The following is a 25,249-nucleotide window of genomic DNA, read 5'->3' as shown; positions in this document are numbered from 1 at the left end:
TATATATATATATATAGAGAGAGAGAGAGAGAGAGAGAGAGAGTGCATTTTTAAAGATCCTTTTGAAAATTAAATTACCTTCAAAGAAAAAATTATTTTTCAGATCTTTTGTGAAATAAATGTGTCCCATTTCTCATTCTTTTCTTTTTTTTTTTTTGAGACAGAGTTTTGCTCTTGTTACCCAGGCTGGAGTGCAATGGCACGATCTTGGCTCACCGCAACCTCTGCCTCCTGGGTTCAGTCAGTTCTCCTGCCTCAGCCTCCTGAGTAGCTGGGATTACAGGCACGTGCCACCATGCCCAGCTAATTTTTTGTATTTTTAGTAGAGACGGGGTTTCACCATGTTGACCAGGATGGTCTCGATCTCTTGACCTCGTGATCCACCCACCTTGGCCTCCCAAAGTGCTGGGATTACAGGCTTGAGCTGCCGCGCCCGGCCTCATTATTTTCTTAATACATGGATGGCTAATGAGCACACTGAGTAGAATGTAAAACACTTATTTTTAGGAAAAACGTTTAATGGATTGAATCAGATTTGTACCGAGACCATTTAGATCTTATAATTGAACTTCAGAATACAGTAATTTTTCTGATACACATTTTCATGAAAATTCTGTGTTTATATTCATTTTACGTATGTTTTTGGGAGTTTGAACTTGGCTTGTCAAATTTACAGACCTTGTTAGGTATGAGTCATTTACTCCCCAGCCCAGCCCAGAATGTCCCCATGTACGAATGCTGGTTTACATTCTGTGATTAATTCTTTGCTGGCTGTGTTTATGTAACATGAGCTTGTGCTATTCATTTAAAATAAAAGTTCTGATTTGGTTGTCAGCTGCTGAGGAACTTGATATGGAAAATGAATTTTTATTACCACCTGTTTTTGGCGAAGAATATGAGGAACAGCCCAGACCTCGATCTAAAAAAAAGGTACAAAATTTAATAATATTCTTGCATTCACTTAATATCCTATAGAGCAATATCTATAGGCAGAGAGGGATACAGTGCTCTTTTAGTGTGCCTGAGAATATGGGAACATATTTTGTTGTTTTCTAGGTTGGAAAAGAATTTAAGAGGTAACCTATTTCCAGGTAATAAAAATATCTCAGAGTTATTAACCTCAACTAAACTGTCTTGATACAAAGTCAGAAATAGAAAATAGTTGCTTAAGTAGTAAGTTCATTGATAAAAATTTAGACTGTTTTCTAGGGAGCTGTTTTTTCCACCATTATTTCTGATGAGATTTATCAGTGAAGTTGAAGTACACAGTTTATTATATCTGGTCTCTTCTAGGCATACCAACACACATAGAAAGACATGCTGGACAGCTTGATCATTTAGGTAGACCAAATCTACATGCATTAACAAGTGTAATTGTTTTAGTATTCTGTCAACTTTCTGTCTCTGACTTCCAACATACAAAGCACGTTTTAAAAACATTTTAAGAAAGATAGCATTCAAACATTTTCCCAAAAGAAAGAACAAGCGTGAAAAGGGAGGAGTCCTTGCAGTAGAATGAAGGCGGACTCCTGCTCGACACCAAATACGAAAGTTAAAATGAGCCGTAGCCCTACACGTAAGGGCTAAAAATATAAAACTCTTAGACGAAAACATAGGCACGGGGAAAAAAGGAAAAATAAATAAATAAATTGGACTACATTCAAATTAGAAACTTTTGTATTGCAGACAGTATTATCAGGAAAGTGAAAAGGGGGCCAGACAGAGTGGCACCTGTAATCCCAGCACTTTGGAAGACTGAGGTGGGAGGATTGCTGGAGCCCAGGAGTTTGAGACCAACCTGGGCAACATAGTGAGACCTCTGTCTCTACAAAAAAAAATAAAAAATAAATTTAGCCAGGCATGGTGGCATGTGCCTGTAGTCCCAGCTACTCAGGAAGAGGATTGAGGTTGCAGTGAACTATGATCATGCCACTGTATTCCAGCTTGGGCGACAGAGTGAGACCTTGCCTCAAAAACAAAACAAAACTTGAGCATGGATACTTACCTGGCAAGGGAGACACCATGATTACAAAACTCTAGCATGGGCGGCAGAGCGAGGCGCTGTCTCAAAAATAAAACAAGAAAATAAGAAAGTGAAAAGGAATATCATTCTCTATAAGGTGGAGTTGTTGAAAAGTTCTTCAATTTCTCTGTCACAGTAATATTTAGATTGTTTGTTTATGAATTGTCTTATATTTATTTTCTCATTATTGGTGACCCTTACCACAGAATTTAATAGGATTTTGTTGCACAAAGTGATCTGTGTAAAAACATCCCGTTTCCTGAAGTGTTATAGGTAACTGTTGTCAGATTCAGGAATACCAGTCAGTTCCAAGCAAATACCTATATTTCATTTTTTTCTTTTCTAATTTCATGACAGATTAAACAAAACTATATTTTTAATTACAAGTGACCCTTCTACAATGCAGTGGTTGGGGTGCTGATCCCCCCTGCATAGTCAAAAATTTGTGTATAACTTTTGACTCTAAAAAGTTAACTACTAGTAGCCTACTGTTAACTGAGCCCCCTTGCAAAGTCAAAAATTCATGTATTACTTTGACTCCCTAAAAAGGTAACTACTACTGGCCTACTGTTGATTGGAAGCCTTGCAGATAACAGTTGATTAACATATATTTTATATGTTACATACTGTATTTTTATAATAAAGTTAGCTAGAGAAAAGAATGTTACCAAGAAAATCAAAAGAGAGAGAGGATATATTTACAATTCATTAAGTGAAATAGATCATGCTCATTGTTTTCAAGTTTAGTAGGCTGAGGAGGAAGAGGAAGGTTGGTCTTGCTGTATCAGATGGCACAGTTGGAAGAGGTGGAAGGAGGTAGGAGAGGCAGGCATATAGAAAAATGTGTGTGTTGAAGTGGACTCCTACAGTTTAAACCCATGTGGTTCAAGGGTTGAATCTAATTTGCCTTTGTTGAGAGATGGCTTCTGTAAAGTAATGAAATGATGTAGGCTTTAAAAAAGACATTATTGTGGTGTTTTTTCACTAATAGGGAGCCAAGAGAAAGGCTGTATCAGGATACCAGTCTCATGATGATAGTTCAGACAATTCGGAATGCAGCTTTCCTTTCAAATATACGTATGGTGTAAACGCTTGGAAACACTGGGTCAAAACTAGGCAACTTGATGAAGATCTTCTGGTATTAGATGAGTTAAAATCTCGTAAGTGTTTTAATCTTGTTTCTCCTAAGTCCTATTTAAAATCAAGATTTCCATTACTGTGTTCCCTTAAATTTAAAATACATAGGCTGGGGTGCAGTGGCTCACACCTGTAACCAGCACTTTGGGAGGCCGTGGCGGGTGGGTCACGAGGGTAGGAGGTGAAGCCCATCCTGGCCAACATGATGAAACCCTGTCTTTACTAAAAATACAAAAGTTAAGTGGGCGTGGTGGCGTGCGCCTGTAGTTCTAGCTACTTGGGAGGCTGAGGCCAGAGAATTGCTTGAACCCGGGAGGCAGAGGTTGCAGTGAGCCAAGATTGCACCACTGCTTTCCAGCCTGGGTGACAGAGTGAGACTCTGTCTCAAACAAAAACAAAAACAAAACAAAACAAAAAAAACATAAATGTAGGTAGCTTAAAATGCCTATAAGAATGCATTTTATTTTGCTTCAGAGTTCTTATAAAGAATAATGTCAGAAAGTTTCTTAACCTTAAGACAGTAAATAATAACAATTACTGATTTTTATTTTGTGTTTTTAGCTAAATCAGTAAAGTTAAAAGAGGATCTACTCTCTCACACCACAGCTGAGCTTAACTATGGGTTAGCTCATTTTGTCAATGAGATCCGAAGGCCAAATGGAGAGAATTATGCACCTGACAGCATCTATTATCTTTGCCTTGGAATACAGGAGGTTAGTAACTTCATGGCTGCTTTCAGATATAACATTAATAAGAAAAGTTGTGGTAGTTCTTGTTCCTGCAGCTTTATGGAACCTTTATTGCCTTACCAAGAAAGACAAAAATTTAGTCTTGTTGGAAATACTGTGATATTATAAAGGATTAGTTACTTTGTGTTTCTTCTGTAATGCAATATATATGTTTCTAAAAAACTTTGACGTTCTCCAAAACTTTGTACCAAAACCAAAAAGAATTTATGGGAAAAATAGGGTATGGACAGACCACTCAAAACTTCGGCATCTTTTGTAACACGTCTAACAAAGTTGTATATTTGCCACCATTTATATATATGTTAAATAGTATAACTTCTCATTAATTCTTTGGCTATTTCATAAAAAGACATCATTCTTTAAGGGTAAAGATAAACTTCATCTACATGTCTCAGTTTGTTTTCTACAGTAAACACGATGATCAACTTTAAGTAATGACCTCTAGTTCTGAACAGATTCTACAGATTTGTGCCCAGAAGTCAGACAGAATCTCCAGCTTCACATCTTATTTATTTTGAAATATGGTAGATGACAGGGGAAATCTCTTCAGAGTTTTATTTGTAGGCCTAAAAGTTAATTTTATTATGCTAACAGGTGTTAGATAATGAAATAAATACTGAAGAAAACTAGAATTGTCTTAATTTGTGTTTTATTTACTTTTTCTTTAGGATAGAAATTTGCTTAAGATTCTCTAAGTGGTGTCGAAGATATATAGTGCATGGCTGTCAATCACTGTATTAAAGGACCATCACATACCTTGCAGTAGCAACCTGAAAGATACATGAATAGGTTTACATTTTCTTATTCTCCTTTTATAGGTTTACATGTATTTTGAGCCTCATGCTTAGATAATAATACAGGTCCATCATTCCCCAAACATCTGAAAACCAGATTTTTTTTTTTCATGAAAACACACTCAACAGTAAAACCTGACTTAAAGAATTGTGAAGCTACTGTTGTCTTTACTTAATGCTCTTAGTGTTAATATTCATCCATAGAATGTTAACCATTGAATTTACTGTAGAATTGTTAATGTTTCTAAATAAGTACAGAGTGCTTACCCACACCACTCTAGGAATATTAATGTATTTATGTACCTGCCCTGTGTTTCCCCTGTAAAATCCAGACAATTAGGAATTCCAAAACATGTGACTCCTGTGGTTCTGGCTGAAGGGTTGAAGACCCACGCGTGTATTTCCCTCCTCCTCTTATGTTAGACCTAGGAGGGAGGGACAGAGTAGGAATGGCATTTATACTGTACCAAGTATAGGTGAAATCATCTTCGTACTCTAGTTTCAGAACACATTATTTACTACCTATAAATTCTCTTAAGAGCAAATGGAAGCTAGGTCTTACTTTTGTTGCTTGTATCATGCTGTCCACATGTAAACAGGTACTCATTGAGTTGGATGATTGTCATGACTTTTTGCACAATAAACCTCTAGATCCCATTTTGGGCTTTGTGTGTGTGTGTGTGTGTGTGTGTGTGTGTGTGTGTGTGTGTGTTTATTTATGATGGTGAAAATTTTTTAAGGAGAACATTTATATTTTAGACATAATTCTGTTATCTAGATCAACTTTTTTAAAGTGCTGTAGAGAGCAGCACTAGGGTCGTTGCAAATTAACTCGGAAGGAAGGAGAGAGGTTGAGTTCTAGGCTCCTCTTGTTTTAATTCATTTCTACTTTTTCAGGGCTGTGTTTTGGGGTTATGTATGAAATTTCATTTAGAAGTTTCTGCTAGAAACAAGGCTTAAAAGCTTACCATTTAGATAATAAAACTTTTCAAATCAACAAAAATAACAAAATAAGGGGTTCTCTCTTCCACCCATCTCTAGTCTATATAGTTCCTCTCCCTAGAGACAGTGCTTTCTGCTCTTTTGGCTATTTCCTCTGGCATTACTTGCACATATAAATATAATTAATTTTTATATATTCTTAGGTTCACTATTCCAGTAGGTGGTCTTTTGTTATTTTTTAAATATGTTTTCGAATTTTCTGTATACACAATCATGTCACTTATGAATAAGGACAGTTTTACGTCTTTCTGATCTTTCTTTTCTATGCTTTATTACATTGCTTAAGACCTTCTCCCATTTTTCTCTCCTGCCACCCAACCCCTAGTACAGTGTTGAGTGGAATTAGTGATAGCAGAAACTCTTGCCTAGTTCCTGATGTTAGAGGGAAGTATTTTGTCTTTGACCATTAAGTATGATGCACCCATTAGGGTTTTTTTGGTAGCTTCCTGTTACTAAGTTGAGGAAGTTTCTTCCATTCTTAGTTGACTGAGGATTTTTTAACTTTTTATTTTGTTGCCAAGAGGTTTAAAAAAAAAAAATCATAAATGCTTATTGAATTTTGTCAACTGCTTTTTTGTATCTGTTAAGATATGGATTTTCCCTCTTACTAATGGTATGATTATTAATTTTCAGACATTAAACCAGCCTAGCATTCTTGGATAGACTCCACCCACAATGTTACCTTATTTATATAATGCCAGATTAGATGTGCTAATATATTGTTGATGATTTTTGTAGATGTTGATGAGAATAAGTAGCTCTGAGGTTGTTGTTTTTTTTTTTTTAACAATAATTTGTATTTATAAAGAACATTGTTCTATGAACAACAACAACAAAAACTCAGAAAAAAAGGTGATCAGAGTATTATTTCTCACAAATAAGGCAATTAATGCCCTGGTATCTCAAAATCCTCTACAAAAGGAGATAGCTTCATAAGATCTAGTCAAGAGGTTTTTGGTATGTTACTTTTTTTTTCTTCTTTTTCTTTTCATCTGCTTTCACTTCAAGCATAATTTCTTCAGCTGTAAGAGCCCCCACTTTCTTATTCTTTGCCTTCCTAACTTTTTATTGAGGGTGGCCACATGAATTTTAGTTTCAGTAGAAGCTTCCTTAGGTTTCACATCTGGTTTTTCTTTAGGTGGAATAAAGCTTTGTTTCTTTTTTCGTCTCTTACTGAGGGCTTCTGCTTGTTTAGCCTTTCTTGCTTCCATTTTCTGCTACTGCTTCTGATTCACCTTCGAAAAGTATTCACCTCTAGCCAGTTTGTTTATCAGTCTGACTTTCTGGCTGTGAAAGTGGGAATGATGTATATTCTCTCTTAACATTTTTCTCTTTTGGTTCCTTGCATTTATTCATGTTTTTGTTTGAATTGTGGCAAAAATCTCTCCCAACTTCGTTAATGAAATTCAGAATCTTTTTCCAACTCTTTTAATCATTAAGGTTTTAATATTATAAATTGGATGAATATTCTAGGACTACTTTTCAAACCTCTTTTTTAAGCCACTAAAAGGTCCATTGGCTGAAACTGTGTTTCCCTGAACCGTGATGGAACAAGTTCATTAAGAGTTCCTCAATATGGACCCTTTGGGACTAAAAAGCTGTTGTCTTTTTACAAATCTCTTTATTTCTTACTAAAGAACCTGTTTTAATGATGTTACATACAACATCATCCTGAAGAATTCGTACTGCATGTTCAAATGAAACACTCCTTGCTAACAGTTTTCGAGCTCTGGTTCCAGTGATGGAATATGGATCAAAAGTGTATATATATATATTTTTTGAGACGAAGTCTTGCTCTGTCGCCCAGGCGGGAGTGCGGTGTTGCCGTCCCTGCTTACTGCAGCCTCTGCCTCTGGGTTCAAGTGATTCTCCTGCCTCAGCCTTCTGAGTAGCTGGGATTACAGGTGCCCACCATCAGGTACTCTCTCTTTCCACCTGAGATCTGGCGGAGGGGGAGGATTGTAGGGAGAGTAGCCTTTGATCCTTTGTTACACAGGCGTGGGGAGATGGAGTTTTCCCTTTTGGTTCAGCTTTAGGAAGTTGGCATTAATTGGCCTTAGGTTCCCCGCTCCCAGACCCTATTCTTTTGCCTCAGTACAAACAGTCATGCTGCCCTGGATCTGGTGTACAGTGCACTAACATTGATGATCATTCTAGGCTTTCTGTACCAATGGCCAGCACTCTTTCAAGCAAGCCTCTCTATTTTGGGAATAAAGTTGCATAATTGCTTTCCTTCAAGAGTCCTCTGGGATTGCCCTCTTTAGAAAGAGCTGGTTTCTTCCAACCATCAGGAACAGTAAGGAGTTCCCATTCATTTTGGTGTCTCCGGCTTCTGCTTCTGGTTACGAAATTCGCTTTTTCCACCCATTTTTTCTAGCCGATTCAGAGAGGAAGACACCATTTTCAAATTGCTTCTGGTGGAGCTGGAAACCTGGCTTTGATTTGGGGGTAATAGTGGCTTCATAAAAGAAAGGAGTTGGGGCCAGGCACGATGGCTCATGCCTGTAATCCCAGCACTTTAGGAGGCCAAGGCAGGTGGATCACCTGAAGTCATCAAGAGTTCTAGACCAACCAGGCCAACATGGTAAAATCCCGCATCTATTAAAAATGCAAAAATTAGCTGGGCGTGGTGGTGGGGCTCCTATAATCCTAGCTACTCTCTTGTTTGTTGAACAGTCCAGCTCAGGAATCAGTCAACTTTTCTGTAAAGGGCAAGATAGTAAATAGTTTACACTTTGCAGACCAAGAGTTAAACATTTAGAATGTAGTATAGCTACTTACATATAACTGCTTTAAATTGTAACCATTTATAAAATAAAAGAAAATAATTCTTAGGTCACAGGCTTGTGGGATTGGGCCCACTGGAGCTAGCTAGGTAGGGCTGTGTAGTTTGCCTAGACACTCATATAGCTAAAGGTGTATCATTTTAATTTTTCTCTTGTATTGAGTCTGATCTTTATTATTTCCTTAATCTTAATTGGCTTTCTTTTAATCCAGTTTCTTAAGGTGGAAGCTTAGATAATTGATTTTAGACTTTCTTCTTTTTCAGGAAACTTTTTAAAACTGTAAAGTTTTCTCTAAAACTAGTTTACTTAACATCACAAATTTTTGTATGTTGTGTTTTAATTTTCCTTTACTTAAGGAAAACGATATCACATGAAATTGAGTCTCTGGATTGCGTTTTATTGAATGGATTATGTAAATATTAGAACTCCAATACTATTAGAGGTTTGAGAGCCAAGTGGATTCCATAATGAATGATTCTAAAGTATGTCTTAAATAGGTTTTTTTTTTTCTGTTTTTGTTACTATAGTAAAATATACATAACATAAAATTTATGGTTTTAACCATTTTTAAGGGTACAGTCCACTGGCATTAAGTACATTCACATTGTTGTGGAACCATCATCACCATCTGTCTCTAGAACTCTTCATCTTGCAGAACTGAAACTCTGTACTCATTAAATAATAAGTCTCCATTTCCTTCTCTACTGAGCCCTGAAAAGCCACTATTCTACCTTCTATCTCTATGATTTTGACTACCATAGGCACCTCATATAAGTGGAATCATACAGTATTTGTCCTTTTGAATCTGGCTCATTTCACTTAGCTTAATATACTCAAGGTTCATCTGTGTTGTGTAGCATATGTCAGAATTTCGTGTGTGTGTATGTGAGTGTGAGTGACAGAGTCTTACTATGTCGCCCAGGGTGGAGTACAGTGGTGTGATCTCTGCTTAGTACACCCTCAATCTCCTGGGCTCAAGTGATCCTTCCGCCTCAGCCCTTTTAAGTGGCTGGGAATGTGGGCACATACCACCACACCTGGCTAACTTTTGTATTTTGTTTTTGTTTTTGTTTTTGTTTTTTTTGTAGAGATGGGGTTTCACCATGTTGCCCAGTCTGGTCTCGAACTCTCCTGGGCTCAAGCAATCCACCTGCCTTGGCCTCCCAGAGTGTTGAAATTAACAGGCTTGAGCCTCTGTGCCTGGCTTCCTTCCTTTTTAAAATAGGCTCCTTATGTATTGATGAATGTTTCCTTAAAAAGTTGTTTTACTACTGAACTGCACGTTTAAAAATGTTAAAGATGGTAAATTTTTGTTCTACAGTTTACCACAGTTTTTAAAAATTGTGGAATATCTATTTTCATTATTGAATACATTATCACAGACTTGACTTCTTTTCAAAAACTCTGTGGTATTTATAAGCAGCTTTAAAAGTAATCCTGAAACTCAGTATAAAGATAAGATAACTAAAGTAAACTTTTCCAGAAATCAGTGCTGTTTAATGTTAGTTCAAGGTGTGTACAGAAATAGAAGCTATTTTTGGAAGAGGGTGCATGTATTTCTGTTGCATTCATTAGTTTTGCTCACATCTGACAATAAAGATACAGTTGACAGGAAGTATGATTTTCTTCCATATATCTATAGAAGAAACAAAATCTTTTGTCATAAGGACTAAGTCTTACAAATGTCTGCTGAAGTAAATAGTCATTTCTGTTTTGTACATTGAAAAATTAAATATAATTGTAAATAGTACTGTATGAAAGGGGAGCACAGCTTTTTTTTTTTTTTTAAACTCTTCCTCAAAGTAACTGACTTTCCTCCACTGATTTTGTATAAGGAATGGTGGTTACTGTTAAATGTTCACATAGAAATGTTTGAGGAAGAAGGAAAATGATACAAAATCCTACGATAACCAGCATTAACATTTCATGATCATTCTTTCGTATACTGTTTTACGTATGTGAACACATATCTGTCATATTAAATTTATTAAGAACTGTAGATACTTTTTTTTTTTTTTTTGAGATGGAGTCTCACTTTATCACCCAGGCTGGAGTGCAGTGGCGCCATCTCAGCTCACTGCAACCTCTGCCTCCTGGGTTCAAGCAATTCTCCTGCCTCACCCTCACAAGTAGCTGGGATTACAGGAATGAGCCACCACACCTGGCTGGGTTTTTGGTTTTTTGTTTTGTTTTGTTTGTATTTTTAGTAGAGATGGGGTTTTACTATGTTGACCAGGCTGGTCTCATACTCCTGACCTCAGGTGATCCACCCACCTCAGCCTCCCAAAGTACTAGGATTATAGGCAATAGCCATCATGCCCGACTGCCTTTTTTTCTTTAATATCTCCCCCCTTATCACTGTTAGCTAGATGTGTATATTTCTCTGTTTTTTTATGAACCTGATGAAAGAGGTAGTAGTTTTGTCAACTAGGAGCACTAGACTGTATTATACACTTCCACAGCCTGTTTATATATCTCATTGTGTGCTGTACCACAGTTAATTTAGTAATTTCCACAATGATGACCATTCTCTTTGTCTCATAGAATTTTGCTGTTAAGAGAGTGTATATACTTTCCTTCTTCCTCTGCTTCCCTCCTGCCTCACACAAATATAATTATCCTAAAGAACTGATGCTTTTATTTCTGAGATAAGATTCCTGAAAGACTATTATTGGATCTTAAGAAAAGTGTATTTTTTATTTTTAAAGCTATCAACACATTTCTTTCCCCAAAAGTTTGAGGATCTTTTTGTGTTTATTGATCATTTACTTTTCTCTGAGTTTCCCCATTGTCTAATAGGTTGTTTATATTTTTTAGTTTGTGTTAAGTCTTTTATATGGAGGGATGTGTTTTTTAAAAAGAAAAAACTTAACTAAATCTAAAAATATAGTAAACTCACAATGTGACTTGTTAATTTCTGTGTAAATGGATAGTTTTCAAATAATTAAATTCTATTGAAATACATATAGAGGATTTCTAAACTTATTTAAGCTTTCTTTATTCAGAGGGCCTTAAGAATTTTCTTTTCTTTTCTTTTCTCCTTTTTTTGAGACAGAGTCTTGCTCTGTTGCCAGGCTGAAATGCAGTGGCGTGATCTTAGCTCACTGCAGCCTCTGCCTCCCCAGTTCAAGTGATTCTACTGCCTCAGCCTTCCCAGTAGCTGGAACTACAGGCACGTGCCACCATGCCCAGCTAAATTTTGTATTTTTAGTAGAGACAGGGTTTCACCGTGTTGGCCAGGATGGTCTCGATCTCTTGACCTCGTGATCCACCTGCCTCAGCCTCCCAGAGTGTTGAGGCGTGAGCCACCATGCCCAGCCTCTTTATTTTTTAATAGGATTGATGAGGTTGACTTAGGGTATTTGAATCCTTCTTTCATTGGTTAATTCCGCAAACATTAGTCAAAGTGCTATCGTATACTGGATGCTGGAACTGGAATAGGCTTTGGAGATTGAGATAAGCGTGTTGACAGCTTACATTTGCTGACTGTTTACTGCTTTCCATGTACTGTGCTACATGCTTGATCTGTCCTTCAGTCCTCTCAACAACTTTACTATAATCAGCATTTTTTGATGAGGATATTGCCCAAGTTACACAGCTCATAGATTTTTAATCTGGTGAGCAGTTTGAATTAAAAGCCATTACAGTATGTTCCACTCAAAGATTTGAAATACACAGACAAATAATATTTAAATAATGTTATATTCATTGTGTATAAGTAACACCGAATTGGAACTAATTAATTCTACCTAAGTATATACTATAAAAAAGTATAGGAATGTAGAAGACACTGAGTTTTAAATTTTAAATTGAATTTGAAGCACTTGTAGAAATTTATTCAGCAAAAGCATGAGAGAAGGACAGTGGCAGTACAAGGGCACAGTTTACCAGGAGCTACTTAGCCTGGCTGGAATGTAGAATGTGAAGTGGAGAGAGCTTTGAGGTGATGAGGGTGGGGGCTGTGGTAAGTAAGAGTCATATCACAAAGGCCTCTGTTCCTTGATAAAATGTTTAGATTTCATCTTTATCCAGGGAGAAACATGAAAAAGTTTTAAGTATTTTTAAAGATGACACTTGAAATTTTTTTTTCTTGGGCATAGGCATCTGAAAGCTGAAATATTTTCATTGAAACACAAATTATTGTGCAGAATGGCTGATTTGTAGCTTAAATTAATTAATGGTGGGTTATTTTATATTATTATTAAGCTTTAGTCAGATAACATTTAATAAAACAACTGATTTGAGAGACTTAAAGGAAAATCTGATTGCCCTCAAATTATGAATGTCTTATACTCCCAATATTTATTTAATTTTATAAATTCTCATGTATATTGTTACACATAATGTTTCTTGCTGTAGCTAGCTCTCCAAAACATTTAACAGTGTTATTGTTTGTCATATTAGTGACTGTACTTGTCTGAACAAACATGCCAATAGTCTGAACATATCTAAAATACACGCTTTTCAACTCTCTATTAGCTGTGTTTTATGAGATTTTCGTTCTGCTTCTCAAGTACCAGAACTGTAATTTGTGTTTAGGTAAGTGCATATCTATCAATGTGCTGCTTTGCCCTACAAAATGTTTTTAATCCATAAGAAACAGGGCTTTTGAAATGTGGCTCATCTGAAGTGAGACGTGTTCTGAGTGTAAAATGTATACAAGATTTTAAAGAATTTGTATTTTTAAAATATTAAATATTTTTACATTATATGTTGGAATTACATGTTTTGGATATATTGGGTTAAGTAAGATATTATACTTGTTTCTTTTTAATTTTTAAAATGTGGGCCGGGTGCAGTGACTCATGCCTGTAATCCTAGCATTTTGGGAGGCCAAGGTGGGTGGATCACCTGAGATCAGGAGTTCAAGACCAGCCTAGACAACATGGTGAAACCCATGATGAACTTTTTTGTATTTTCGTAGAGACAGTAGAACTATCTCTACTAAAAATACAAAAATTAGCCAGGCGTATGACACACACCTGTAACCTCAGCCTGGAGGCTGAGGCAGGAGGATCCCTGGAACCTGGGAGCCAGAGGCAGCATGAGCCAAGATCACCCCACTGTACTCCAGCCTGGGTGACAGAGTAAGACTCTGTCTCAAAAAATAAATAAATAAAATAAAAATAAAATGTCACAACTAGGATATTTAAAGTTAATTGTGTAACATGTTCTATTTTTATCATTTGATAACTGCTCTTTATAGATGTTCCAGAATTATCTAGGAAACGCTAGATCTTTCACCTATAGTCCCAAAGAAATCTAAGTAAAATGAGAGACCAGTAACTCTTATAAAAGGAATTTATATTTTTTAAAATGTATGCTTATTAATTCAAATAATTTTATAATTGTAGACTCTGTGAAGTTTTTTGTTTTTTTTTTTCTTAATTAAGAAAGCTACTCTTCAGACAGGCCTGTTCTATCAGGGAGTTTTCTGTAGGATTCGTTACTATAAGTTGCTGCTCTCTTCACACGTTTTCCTTTGCCTCTGTTCTGAAACCATACATTCTTTTCCTCTGTAGATTCTCATTGGTTGCAAGGGCTTTGATGATAAGGCAACCATGTATGTCTATAATAGATGTTTGTAAGTTGTGACTGCTTATGATGGAAAATAACAGCAACAATAATATGGCATTGCTTCCCATGCTGCCGCAATGAGTAATAAAGTAATTCATTCTGTAACGAGAGCCGCAGATCATTTATCATCGATTGCCTAGAGAAACCTTTTCAGAAGGATTAAGTATTGGCGCTTCATTTAGGAACTGCTTTTAGTAGAGCTGAGTTGGGAACTTAGTAGTTTTTGGTTTATTATTATGCTAAGGGTCTGAACATTACACAGAAATTTTCTCTTTGTGCTGGATTTACAGATGAAAATAATTATTTCAGAATCCTTTCCCTCTGCTTTTTTTTTGTTTTTGTTTTTGTTTTTGTTTTTTTTTTTTTTTTTTTTTTTTTTGAGACGGAGTTTCGCTCTTGTTACCCAGGCTGGAGTGCAATGGCGCGATCTCGGCTCACCGCAACCTCCGCCTCCTGGGTTCAGGCAATTCTCCTGCCTCAGCCTCCTGAGTAGCTGGGATTACAGGCACGCACCACCATGCCCAGCTATTTTTTTGTATTTTTAGTAGAGACGGGGTTTCACCATGTTGACCAGGATGGTCTCGATCTCTTGACCTTGTGATCCACCCGCCTCGGCCTCCCAAAGTGCTGGGATTACAGGCTTGAGCCACCGCGCCCGGCCTGTTTTTGTTTTTTGAGATAGAGTCTTGCTGCTTCACCCAGGCTGGAATGCAGTGGCGCTATCTTGGCTCACTGCAAACTCTGCCTCCCAAGTTCAAGCAGTTCTCTGCCTCAGCCTCCCAAGTAGCTGGGATTAGAGGTGCTTGCTACCACACCCAGCTAATTTTTGTATTTTAATAGAGACGGGGTTTTACTATCATGGCCAGGCTGGTCTTGAACTCCTGACCTCATGATCCACCCGCCTCAGCCTCCCAAGTGCTGGGATTATGGTGAGCCACCGCACCCAGCCTTACCTCATTTTTTATTATGCATGTTGCTTTATGATAAAAACAAAAAGTATAAATTGCTATTCTAAACTTGGGGATTTTAGTGATTGTTTTATGTAATACTCAACTAAGTTTGTAGTTTTAGAAATCCAGGAACAATACAAAGGTTTATAGTCTCATTGAATAGATGGAATCATGATGTTGTATTTTAAGCAATCAGTGCTATTCTCATTCATAACGATGAGGATCTGCAGATAGTTTAGAAATGGTATTGTTAGAGCATCTACCCCTTGACTAACCCAAAAGCAGGGGAGAAATCTAGCATTGTCACCTTATTGATTTTCCATTGTCACCTTATTGATTTTTATTGGTCTATCGTTGTATTTGAAAGACATTAATTAGGAGTTTTTGTTCTACTGTTTTAGAATTTGCTAACATAACCTTTTGACTAGTTTGAATAACATCGGATCAACTCAGATGATGGCATTCTTACATTTTGATTAGTGTATACATGATGTACATTTTTTCTTTTACTTTTCACTTACCTGTTCTTTTATTTAAAATAGGGTTTTTGTAGATAGCATATTGTTGAACCTTGCCTTAAAAAAATTGAATCTGACAATATCTGTCTATTTTTTTTTTTTGAGACTGGGTCCCACTCTGTCCCAGGCTGGAGAACAGTGGTGTGATCTTGTGGCGTACTGCAGCCTTGGCCTCCCAGGCTCAAGCTATTCTCCTGCGCCAGCCCTCAAGTAGCTGGAACTACAGGCACACGCCACCATGCCTGGCTAATTTTTGTACTTTTTTTTTTTTTTTTGAGACAGAGTCTCACTCCGTTGCCAGGTGCCAGGCTGGAGTGCAGTGGTGCCATCTCAGCTCACTGCAACCTCCACCTCCTGGGTTCAAGCAATTCTCCTGCCTCAGCCTCCTGAGTAGCTGGGATTACAGGCGCGCGCCACCACACCCAGCTAATTTTTGCTTTTTTTTTTTTTTTTTTTTTTTTTTGAGGCGGAGTTTTCCTCTTGTTACTCAGGCTGGAGTGCAATGGCGCGATCTCGGCTCACCGCAACCTCCGCCTCCTGGGTTCAGGCAGTTCTCCTGCCTCAGCCTCCTGAGTAGCTGGGATTACAGGCACGTGCCACCATGCCCAGCTAATTTTTTGTATTTTTAGTAGAGACGGGGTTTCACCATGTTGACCAGGATGGTCTCGATCTCTTGACCTCGTGATCCACCCACCTCGGCCTCCCAAAGTGCTGGGATTACAGGCTTGAGCCACCGCGTCCGGCCCAATTTTTGTATTTTTAGTAGAGATGGGGTTTCACCATGTTGGCCAGGATGGTCTTGATCTGTTGACCTCTTGATCCACCTGCCTTGGCCTCCCAAAGTGCTGGGATTACAGGCTTGAGCCACCTCGCCCGACCCTGTACTTATTTATTTTTTTTTTTTTTAAGAGACGGGTCTCAACATCTTGCCCAGGCTCGTCTTGGAACTCCTGAGCTCAAGTGATCCCCACCGGCTTTGGCCTCCCAAAGTGCTGAGATTACAGGCATGAGCCACTTCTTCCAGCCCAGTATCTGTCTATTAATTGCTGTTTAGCGCAGGAAGCAACAGACTTTTAAAATAAAGGACCAAATGGTACATGATTACAAGTCATGCTTGTCTGTGTCATGCAGCCATTCAACTATGCCATTATAATATGAAAGCTGCTGTAGACAGTATGCAAATGAACCAGTATGTTGGTATTCCAAGAAAATTTTAAAATAAGCATGGGCCAGGTATGGCTCCAGGACTCTAGTTTGCTAACCTTGGCTTAGACCTTTTCCATGTAACATGATCACTGCTGTCATCGGATTAACATCTGTTTTCCTTCAGGTGGTTTTGTATTCTATCTGTTGTTTCTTTTTGCATCTTTTTCTGTTTTATGATTCCACTTTATTTCCACTATTGGCTTATTATTTGTACCTTTTAAGTTTTTTTATTTGTTGCCTTAGGTTTACAATCTGCATCTTTAATTACATGTTTACCTTCAAATAATACTATCCTACTTAACATGTAGTTTAAGAGCCATAGAACAGTGTGTTCCCAATTCTTGCCTTCTGTCCTTTGTACTATTATCATATAATTTTATGTTTTCTTTTTTAAATTTCACTAATAAATATTAGTACTTTAAATGATTTTGTAACCACCCTCACTGTTAAGGTTTTTCTAGGTTTGTAACAGTGAGTTACAAGATTCATAAATTTACACTGTTGTACAGGTGGAGAATTAGAAATATAGAGACAATAAGAAAAAAGTGTTAGCCTGACAAAGTCAGAGTGCTAGAAGAGAGCTTTCAATAGCTACGATAACATTTCACCCCATCCTTACCACTCTGTTTTTCTTTTCTTTTTTTTTTTTTTTTTTTTTTTTTGAGACAGAGTGTCGCTCTTGTTACCCAGGCTGGAGTGCAATGGCACGATCTCGGCTCACCGCAACCTCCGCCTCCTGGGTTCAAGCAATTCTCCTGCTTCAGCCGCCTGAGTAGCTGGGATTACAGGCACACGCCACCATGCCCAGCTAATTTTTTTTTTGTATTTTTAGTAGAGACGGGGTTTCACCATGTTGACCAGGATGGTCTCGATCTCTCGACCTCGTGATCCACCCGCCTCGGACTCCCAAAGTGCTGGGATTACAGGCTTGAGCCACCGCGCCCGGCCTTCTGTTTTTCTTCAGTTACTACCTTGATTACTCTTACTTTATAAGAAAAAAACTTAAAAAAAAAAAAAATCAATCTTACTTTAAAATTTAAATTTTTCTTTATGTTCTATATAATAAACCCTGGAACCAGATTTTGTTTTGTTTTGTTTTTTGTCTGACAGACTGAAGATTATCATCCAGTTTTTATATTCTCGATTCTGGGGTGTTTCAGTTTTGAGTGCTTCAAGCAAAAGATCTGTTGATAATTTATGGTTTTTTATAATTTCTAGGTACATTCATAAAATGTCACTCATGTTTTATTAGTAGTATGCTTGTATTTCAAAGACATAAAACTTTATTTTTTTTCTTAAGAAAGTATAATATGTTCACTATTTATAATTAGCTGATTTTCTTTCAAGAAAGTTTGTGGGGCTTTTTTTTTTTTTGTAGTACTTGTGTGGAAGTAATCGAAAAGACAACATATTTATTGATCCTGGATACCAAACTTTTGAGCAAGAATTGAATAAAATACTACGAAGCTGGCAACCAAGTATACTTCCAGATGGTAATGCTGTTTTAAATAAGGGTGTTGCTCTCTTGATATCGGGATTTTTTTTTTTACAGAGTATGTTTGAAAATATTAAGAAGTCATTTAAATTAGTTAACATTTTCTGAACACTTACGAGCTTACCTGATGTTCACCTCTTGTTGAATTAGAAATGAATGTGGTCAATAACTAGTGTTTATGAAGAACTTTGTAAGAAATGTGATCTACTTCCTCTGGAGTATGAAACTGTATGTTCATGTCTTAAGCCTTCTGGTGGCATTTCTGATGTAAATTTCTCTTAAACCACTGTTTTCAATGTATGAAGAAAATGTGTATGTATATGGAGTCACCAATTTTTTTCAGGAATTTAAATTCCCCAATTTTAATTTTAAAAGGATTTACATTTTTTCTGACCACTGTTTGCTTGTTCTACCGAAGAACAGAAGCAAACATCCAGTCCCTTATTCCATAGATAATAATTCCATAGTAGCCTCTGTATTATTAGCTGCATAAGTATTTCTAAAATTACTCTAGTTGATCTAAGTTAATGGTATAGATTTGTCCTTAAATTAACTGTATCTACTTCTAGATGGTTAAATGAAAACTTTTATTTATTATAATTCTTTTAAAATAGTTCTCTCTATTTAAGGGTCAATATTCTCTCGAGTTGAAGAAGACTATCTCTGGAGGATAAAACAACTAGGATCACACTCTCCAGTAGCTCTTCTGAATACACTGTTCTACTTTAACACTAAGTATTTTGGCCTGAAAACAGTGGAACAACACTTAAGACTTTCCTTTGGCACTGTGTTTAGGCATTGGAAAAAAAATCCTTTAACGATGGAAAACAAAGCATGTCTTCGATACCAAGTGTCTTCCTTATGCGGAACAGATAATGAAGGTAGTGTAACAGATATCTTCCTTTTTTTTTTTTTTTTTTTTTTTTTGAGATGGAGTTTCTCTCTTGTTGCCCAGGCTGGAGTGCAATGGTGCAGTCTTGGCTCACCACAGCCTCCACCTCCTGGGTTCAAGCGATTCTCCTGCCTCAGCCTCCCGAGTAGCTGGGATTATAGGCATGTGCCACCATGCCTGGTTGACATTGTATTTTTAGTAGAAACAGGGTTTCTCCATGTTGGTCAGGCTGGTCTTAAACTCCTGACCTCAGGTGATCTGCCCACCTCGGCCTCCCAAAGTGCTGGGATTACAGGGGTGAGCCACCACACCCGGCCTGGATTTCCATTTTGAGATTGTCTATAGTAGGAATATCCAAACCTTGCATTATTAAAGACCACCTGGGTCACCTGTTAAGAATCTAAGGACTGTCATTTTTATAAAATAAGACAACCTATGGCTTCTTAAGATGTCTTAGTTCCTTTTGTTTGAAAAATTTGTTAGCAGAAGAGCCTTAACTTAGAACTCCAAGGGGCACCTAGTCCTGTTCTTTGGTATATAGCAGATAGCAGGAGTGATCTTTGTCTTTCTTTAAACTTAGTTTAGGAGGTTTATTTCATTTTTATTTTTTAAGATAAAATTACTACTGGAAAAAGAAAACATGAAGATGATGAACCAGTATTTGAACAAATTGAAAACACAGCCAATCCTTCCAGATGTCCTGTGAAAATGTTTGAATGCTACTTGTCTAAAAGGTGAGTGTTAATGATACTTCACTTTTAAAAATGGTAGAAGTTGGCTGATTTAAATTTAACATTAAATGGTGTTTTAAATGGATTTTTTCTGAGAGTTCTTCTCTCTCAGTTATACTCAAGTTCATCCAGTTATTATCTTTTAGTTTGAAATACCCAGCTTATGCATCATACTTAGAGTTTAAGCACATGTTAAGAAATCACCCTCTACTAATGAAATTACTACTGCTGTCTTTTTTTTTTTTTTTTTTTTTTTTTGAGTTGGGGTCTTGCTCTCTCACCCAGACTAGAGTGCAGTGGCACATGATCACAGCTCACTGCAACCTCAAACTGCTGGGACTACAGGCATGTGCCTTCATAGCTGGCTAATTTTTGTATTTTTTGTAGAGACAGTCTCGCTGTGTTGCCCAGGCTGGTCTTGAACTCCTGACCTCAACTGATCCTCGTGCCTCAGCCTCCCAAAGAGCTGGAATTATAGTCATGAGCTACTGTGCCTGTCATTTTCTTATAAATTACAGCAATTCCAATGACCACAAAGCAGGGGACACAAACTTTTTCTTAAAGAGTCAGATGATAAATATTTCAGGCTTTTGGGGCTATAAATCTCTATTGTAACCAATCAGTTCTCTTGTAACTAGAAAGCGGCCGTCTGCTATATATAAGTTTAATGGCATGTGGCTGTGTTGCAATAAAACTTTACATAAGCGGGTGGGTGGCTATAATTTGCCAACACCTGGTGTAAAGGTATGTTCAAAGGTAGTATAGATAGGTGGAAATGTAAATGAAGTATTTACATTTAAGAGAAAACAGTCAAGCAGGTATGAAAAATGGAATTATATTCTGGAATTTTTTTCCCGCTATCTCAGACCAACAGGCATTTTTAAAAGTTTAAGCCAATAAAATATTTAGAGACCATCGATTATTTTATGCTTGCCTGTTCTTTTAAGTAAGTACTCTAATATTCAAAAGGTCAGCATGAATTCAAAATATACTTCCCTATTTAAACAAATTTATAAATTACAGTTAGGTCCCTGGGATGGCCCTCAATAACTTGCAAAAAACAATAATGTCATGTTTACGATGGTAGTAGTACAAGTTGAATGCCTCTTATCCAAAATGCTTTGGACCAGAAGTATTTTAGATTTTAGATTTTTTCAGAATTTGGAATATTTGCGTATACATTATGAAATGTCTTGGTGATGGGACCCAACTCTAAACATGAAATTCATTATGTTTCATATACACCTTATACATGTAGACTGAAGATAACTTTATGTAGCCTAAAGGTGATTTTATTTTCCCCTTGGGGATGCTGAATAATCTGTGTGCCTGTGTTTTGGCTGTAAACTCCTCACATGAGGTCAGGTGTGGAACTTTCCGCTTCTAGTATCACTTTGGCACTGAAAGAATTTCAGATTTTGGATTTTTTAATTAGGGACGCTTAGCCTGTACTTCTCACCATGGTTTACGGTGGTCTTATCTGGCTGCATCAGCGTCAGGGGCTTCGGTTGATAGTAACTATTTACTACGTGGAAATTCCTGTCTCACTATTACCTTGTTGGTATTTTAAAAATTAAGTTTCTATTCCTTATGTAATGCTGTAAGAATTTTTAAATTTTATATGCTGCCATATTTCCTCAATTCTAAGACATTTTCACATTTTACTATTTCTGAAACTGGAATACACAGTTTAAATCGTTGCATCTTGAAATCATAATTGACAGTGTTTTACTTGCTTAATGGTAACGTTAAAATAATGAGTGGTATGTCTATTGATAGTGTCTTGGATTCAGTGAAATAGAGTTAAAATTGTAGGAAATCTCTATCACAGAAAATAACTTTGCGAATACTTTAATGACAGTAGTGGAGACATTGAAGCATAGGGTCTGATTATATAATGTGATTAATGGGGTCTGAATTAGTCTTGAAAGAAGAAAAAAAGGTTGTGTGAAATTTTGTATGTATTTTCTGAAATTGACTTTTTCTCTCTCCATCCTCCCCCTCCAAAGTCCACAGAATCTTAATCAGAGAATGGATGTTTTTTATTTGCAACCAGAATGCTCTAGTTCTACAGATAGCCCTGTCTGGTACACATCTACTTCACTGGACCGAAACACCTTGGAAAATATGCTTGTACGGGTTCTTCTAGTAAAAGATATTTATGATAAAGACAATTACGAACTGGATGAAGACACAGACTAAAAAGGAACGTTTCGGAAGCAATCGGGATAAAACAGCATTAGATAGTCATGCTGCTAGATCTTTATTATGGAAAACATTTCAAGTTTACTCCTTCTGTTTTGAGTTTTGTAGCAGTGTACCCACACTGGGTATTACCATGTAAATAATCTGTGAGTGAAAGTTGCCATTATTCTATGTAGTGGTTTTAGGATACTTAACAAATACATTCAAATTCTTTTTTTTATTATTATTTATTTGATTAGGTATGTTTGTAACTTTTTACATTACAGAATATGAATGAGAATGTGCCATGTATAATTTTTTTCTTGTAGTAAGAAACATCCATATTGCACAACTCTACTGTTGGAAAGCTTCCTTGGAAGGGGGCTCTTTTACTGGGTTCTTAACCAGATGGTTGTGTATGGGTAGCACTACTAAAAGTTTAGAACTTGCAGTGTCTTTCGGAATTTTTAAAATAAACTGTAAACTAATAGGCTGGGGTTTTTGTTTTGTTTTGGGGGGATTTTTTTGTTTGTTTGTTTTACATTTTAGTTACTGAAGCCTTACAATAAGGTTATGTAGAGAGATACCGTCTTCTGTACCAAAAATAGACAAGAGAATGCTGTCAATATTGGTGTACTGTAATGTGAATCTATACTGGTGAAAACAATTTTTTGTTCCCCTTATTAAAACCTTAGTGTCCTTTTCTCATTTGTGGCTTTCTGCATCACCCAATCAATAATATATATATATATATATATATATGTATGTGTGTATGTATATATATATATAAATGATTATAAGTTGAGAACAAGATAATCAAGACATTTTCTTTGTAAAAATGTCTGATGAAAGTATAAAATTGTTTTATTTTATGCCAGCCATAAATATCTGAAATCCTCTTCATTTACAGAGGTTTGATTTTTATTTCTTATTTTCTCTCATATACAGATCACGCTGCAATATTACCTGTGTAGTACTCTAAAACTTATCCAATTTTATCAGAATTCTTGTGCCTGCTTACATTGGATAAAATTATTTTTAGAAATTCCACTCTTGAAATAGTTACAGAAAGTCAAGCTACATTAAATAAAATAGGATCACATTTTATTATGAAGATTACCAGTGTAGTAAGTCTGATATTGCAGATGATTGAGAAACAAAGAAAGAAACTAATAGAGACAGTCAATCTCAGAGGAAATCCCATTTAAATATGTTAAATTATTTGGCTTTTTAAATTACTTCTTTTAGAAGATTGCATCAAAAAAACAAACAAAAAAAAAAACTTTGTGCTTCTACGTAGCAATTTATCCATCCAGACCTTTTCTTTTAGAATAAGGAAACTTAAAATCTACTTTCTAAAGACTGAACAAAGTACTAGTTGCAAATTATCTTGAAATCATTTGGCTGTTTTCTAGCAGGTGTGTAATCATGTTTTCTCTGATTCCTGAATGACCATTGTAGCATTAGTTTTTAGAAATTGTTCAGGGGGAAATTGAGCTATTTTCCATAGTCGTTAGGCAATTGCTACACGTCCTTTAGATATTCCTCTCTCCCATATGGATAAATGTTACAGCACACAGAAGAAATTTTCTCAATTCTGATTTGGAAAATTTCACAGGTGTGATTGTTGTATATTTAAGCAATAATTATCTGAATGTTTTTGGCATAAAATTACTTTATAATGTTCTAACTTGTTTTATAAGTTTGAATGACTTTTCTGTCCCTTGATTTTATATTACTGAGTGATAATCAGACTGATAATAGCAAATCTGATATTACATTACTAAAATAGATTGCCGATTGTCTATTTAACAAAAACAAGTGGGTAACGTATTTAAAATATATAATACAAAAATTTCCTCTAACTTACCTTTTTCCAGAACTACTTCTTTAAGCACTTTTCCTATTAATGCCTATTGTTGATTAAAAGGTGGTTAATTCTAACCATCTTTTAGTCTTCAAAGTGGTGCTATATTCCATCAAGAGCAATAAAGTTTTTCCCAGGTGTCACTTAATTGTATATGTTACCAAATACCATAAATTTCTGCCATAGTAGTACTCTCAAGCACCTTGTCTTGCTATTTACATTTTCTTCATTTGTACGTTTTTAGCTTTTCTAAGTGGAAATGTCTTACATAATTTTGATCTGGACATGATTGAGGATTTAGAGCTCTTGTCTTTGTCTTGATTGCAATCCAATGATAGATTAACTTGATTCTCAGGGGGAAAAGAAAAAGAAAAACTTATTTTATGAGAATTGTTTGTTCTGTGAAACTTACTTCACCTGGAACACATTTCATTGATTCTTGGACCTTCTTAGTTTATGTGGTCATAGTTGGCTGCTGAGAAAAGGACAATGAAATGACAGCAATTTTCTTTTGCTTCTAGGTGATCTCTGATTATAGATAGCATCCTGTAAATATAACCTTATTGTCTTGAAATGTTTATTGAAGATGCTATATTTTTCTGTTCTGTTTTCTGAAGATTTTGCCATTTAAAGTGATCCAGTGAAAAATATTTATCCACATTGAAGAAAGTGGATTTCCCATGCAAATTGAATCTTCATTAACACATTTTTAAAGGCTTTACTGTATTAGGAACATAGATATTAAAGGATTTTTCTAGGCAAGAAGCTCAACTTTTTTTCCATAAAAATATTTTTTGCTTAAATAGTAACTCATGGTTTTCTTTTATTAAGTGGGGTTGTTGCCAGTGTGTTAAACATTGAAATAGGAGGATGCATATTGTACTATGCATTCAAATTTATCACTGTTTTTCTGAGAGACTTTCCCTTTGTCCTTTCCAGTTATGATTTGGGAATGGGGTAACTTGTTTATGCATAGTATTAAGGGTTATATAGTGTGAAGAAATCATAAAATTGCAAGTTTTGGTTTGCATTACTCTAATGTGGGTTCATTTAATCTGAGATCTTAAATATCTTGCAGCCTTAAATCACTACAGACATTTGCGTTCTTATTATGCCAGTTATTTCCAAAATGTATTGTTATACATGTCACTTATGTTTTTAAGCTAATATTACTGTAGGATAATCTCCTTGTTCCCCTCAAAATAGTCATGAAAGTGTACATGAAAATATTTTTAAAGAATAAATTTCTTTAAATTACATACTTTTGGATTTCCCCCTTAATAAGCCCCTTACTCATTTTTAGAGAAGATTTTGAATTTCATTCATTCCATTCTCCTG

General features: G+C 36.1%; 1 protein-coding gene and 1 pseudogene across 6 annotated transcripts in view; one reads left to right on the top strand and one right to left on the bottom strand.

The window, feature by feature from the left end:
- ZMYM2 (zinc finger MYM-type containing 2) overlaps positions 1–22,748 on the top strand; it is a 127,392-nt gene extending 104,644 nt beyond the window's left edge. For all 6 annotated transcript variants that reach the window (XM_074387944.1, XM_010332154.3, XM_039473201.2 and 3 more), the window contains 7 exons: positions 836–930; positions 3,015–3,183; positions 3,722–3,873; positions 18,121–18,235; positions 18,867–19,118; positions 19,743–19,863; positions 21,870–22,748. In XM_074387944.1, the coding sequence (XP_074244045.1) occupies positions 836–930; positions 3,015–3,183; positions 3,722–3,873; positions 18,121–18,235; positions 18,867–19,118; positions 19,743–19,863; positions 21,870–22,062 (1,097 nt within the window). In that variant the 3' untranslated portion in view covers positions 22,063–22,748. The remainder of the gene's footprint in view (positions 1–835; positions 931–3,014; positions 3,184–3,721; positions 3,874–18,120; positions 18,236–18,866; positions 19,119–19,742; positions 19,864–21,869) is intronic.
- LOC120365756 (KRR1 small subunit processome component homolog pseudogene) lies at positions 6,645–8,106 on the bottom strand (annotated as a pseudogene).
- Positions 22,749–25,249: the final 2,501 nt, after the last annotated feature.

Source organism: Saimiri boliviensis, chromosome 16 (genome assembly GCF_048565385.1).
Source record: "Saimiri boliviensis isolate mSaiBol1 chromosome 16, mSaiBol1.pri, whole genome shotgun sequence".
NCBI lineage: Eukaryota > Metazoa > Chordata > Mammalia > Primates > Cebidae > Saimiri > Saimiri boliviensis.
The sequence above is the reverse complement of the archived record's forward strand: the minus strand, read 5'-3'. Positions and strand labels throughout refer to the sequence as shown.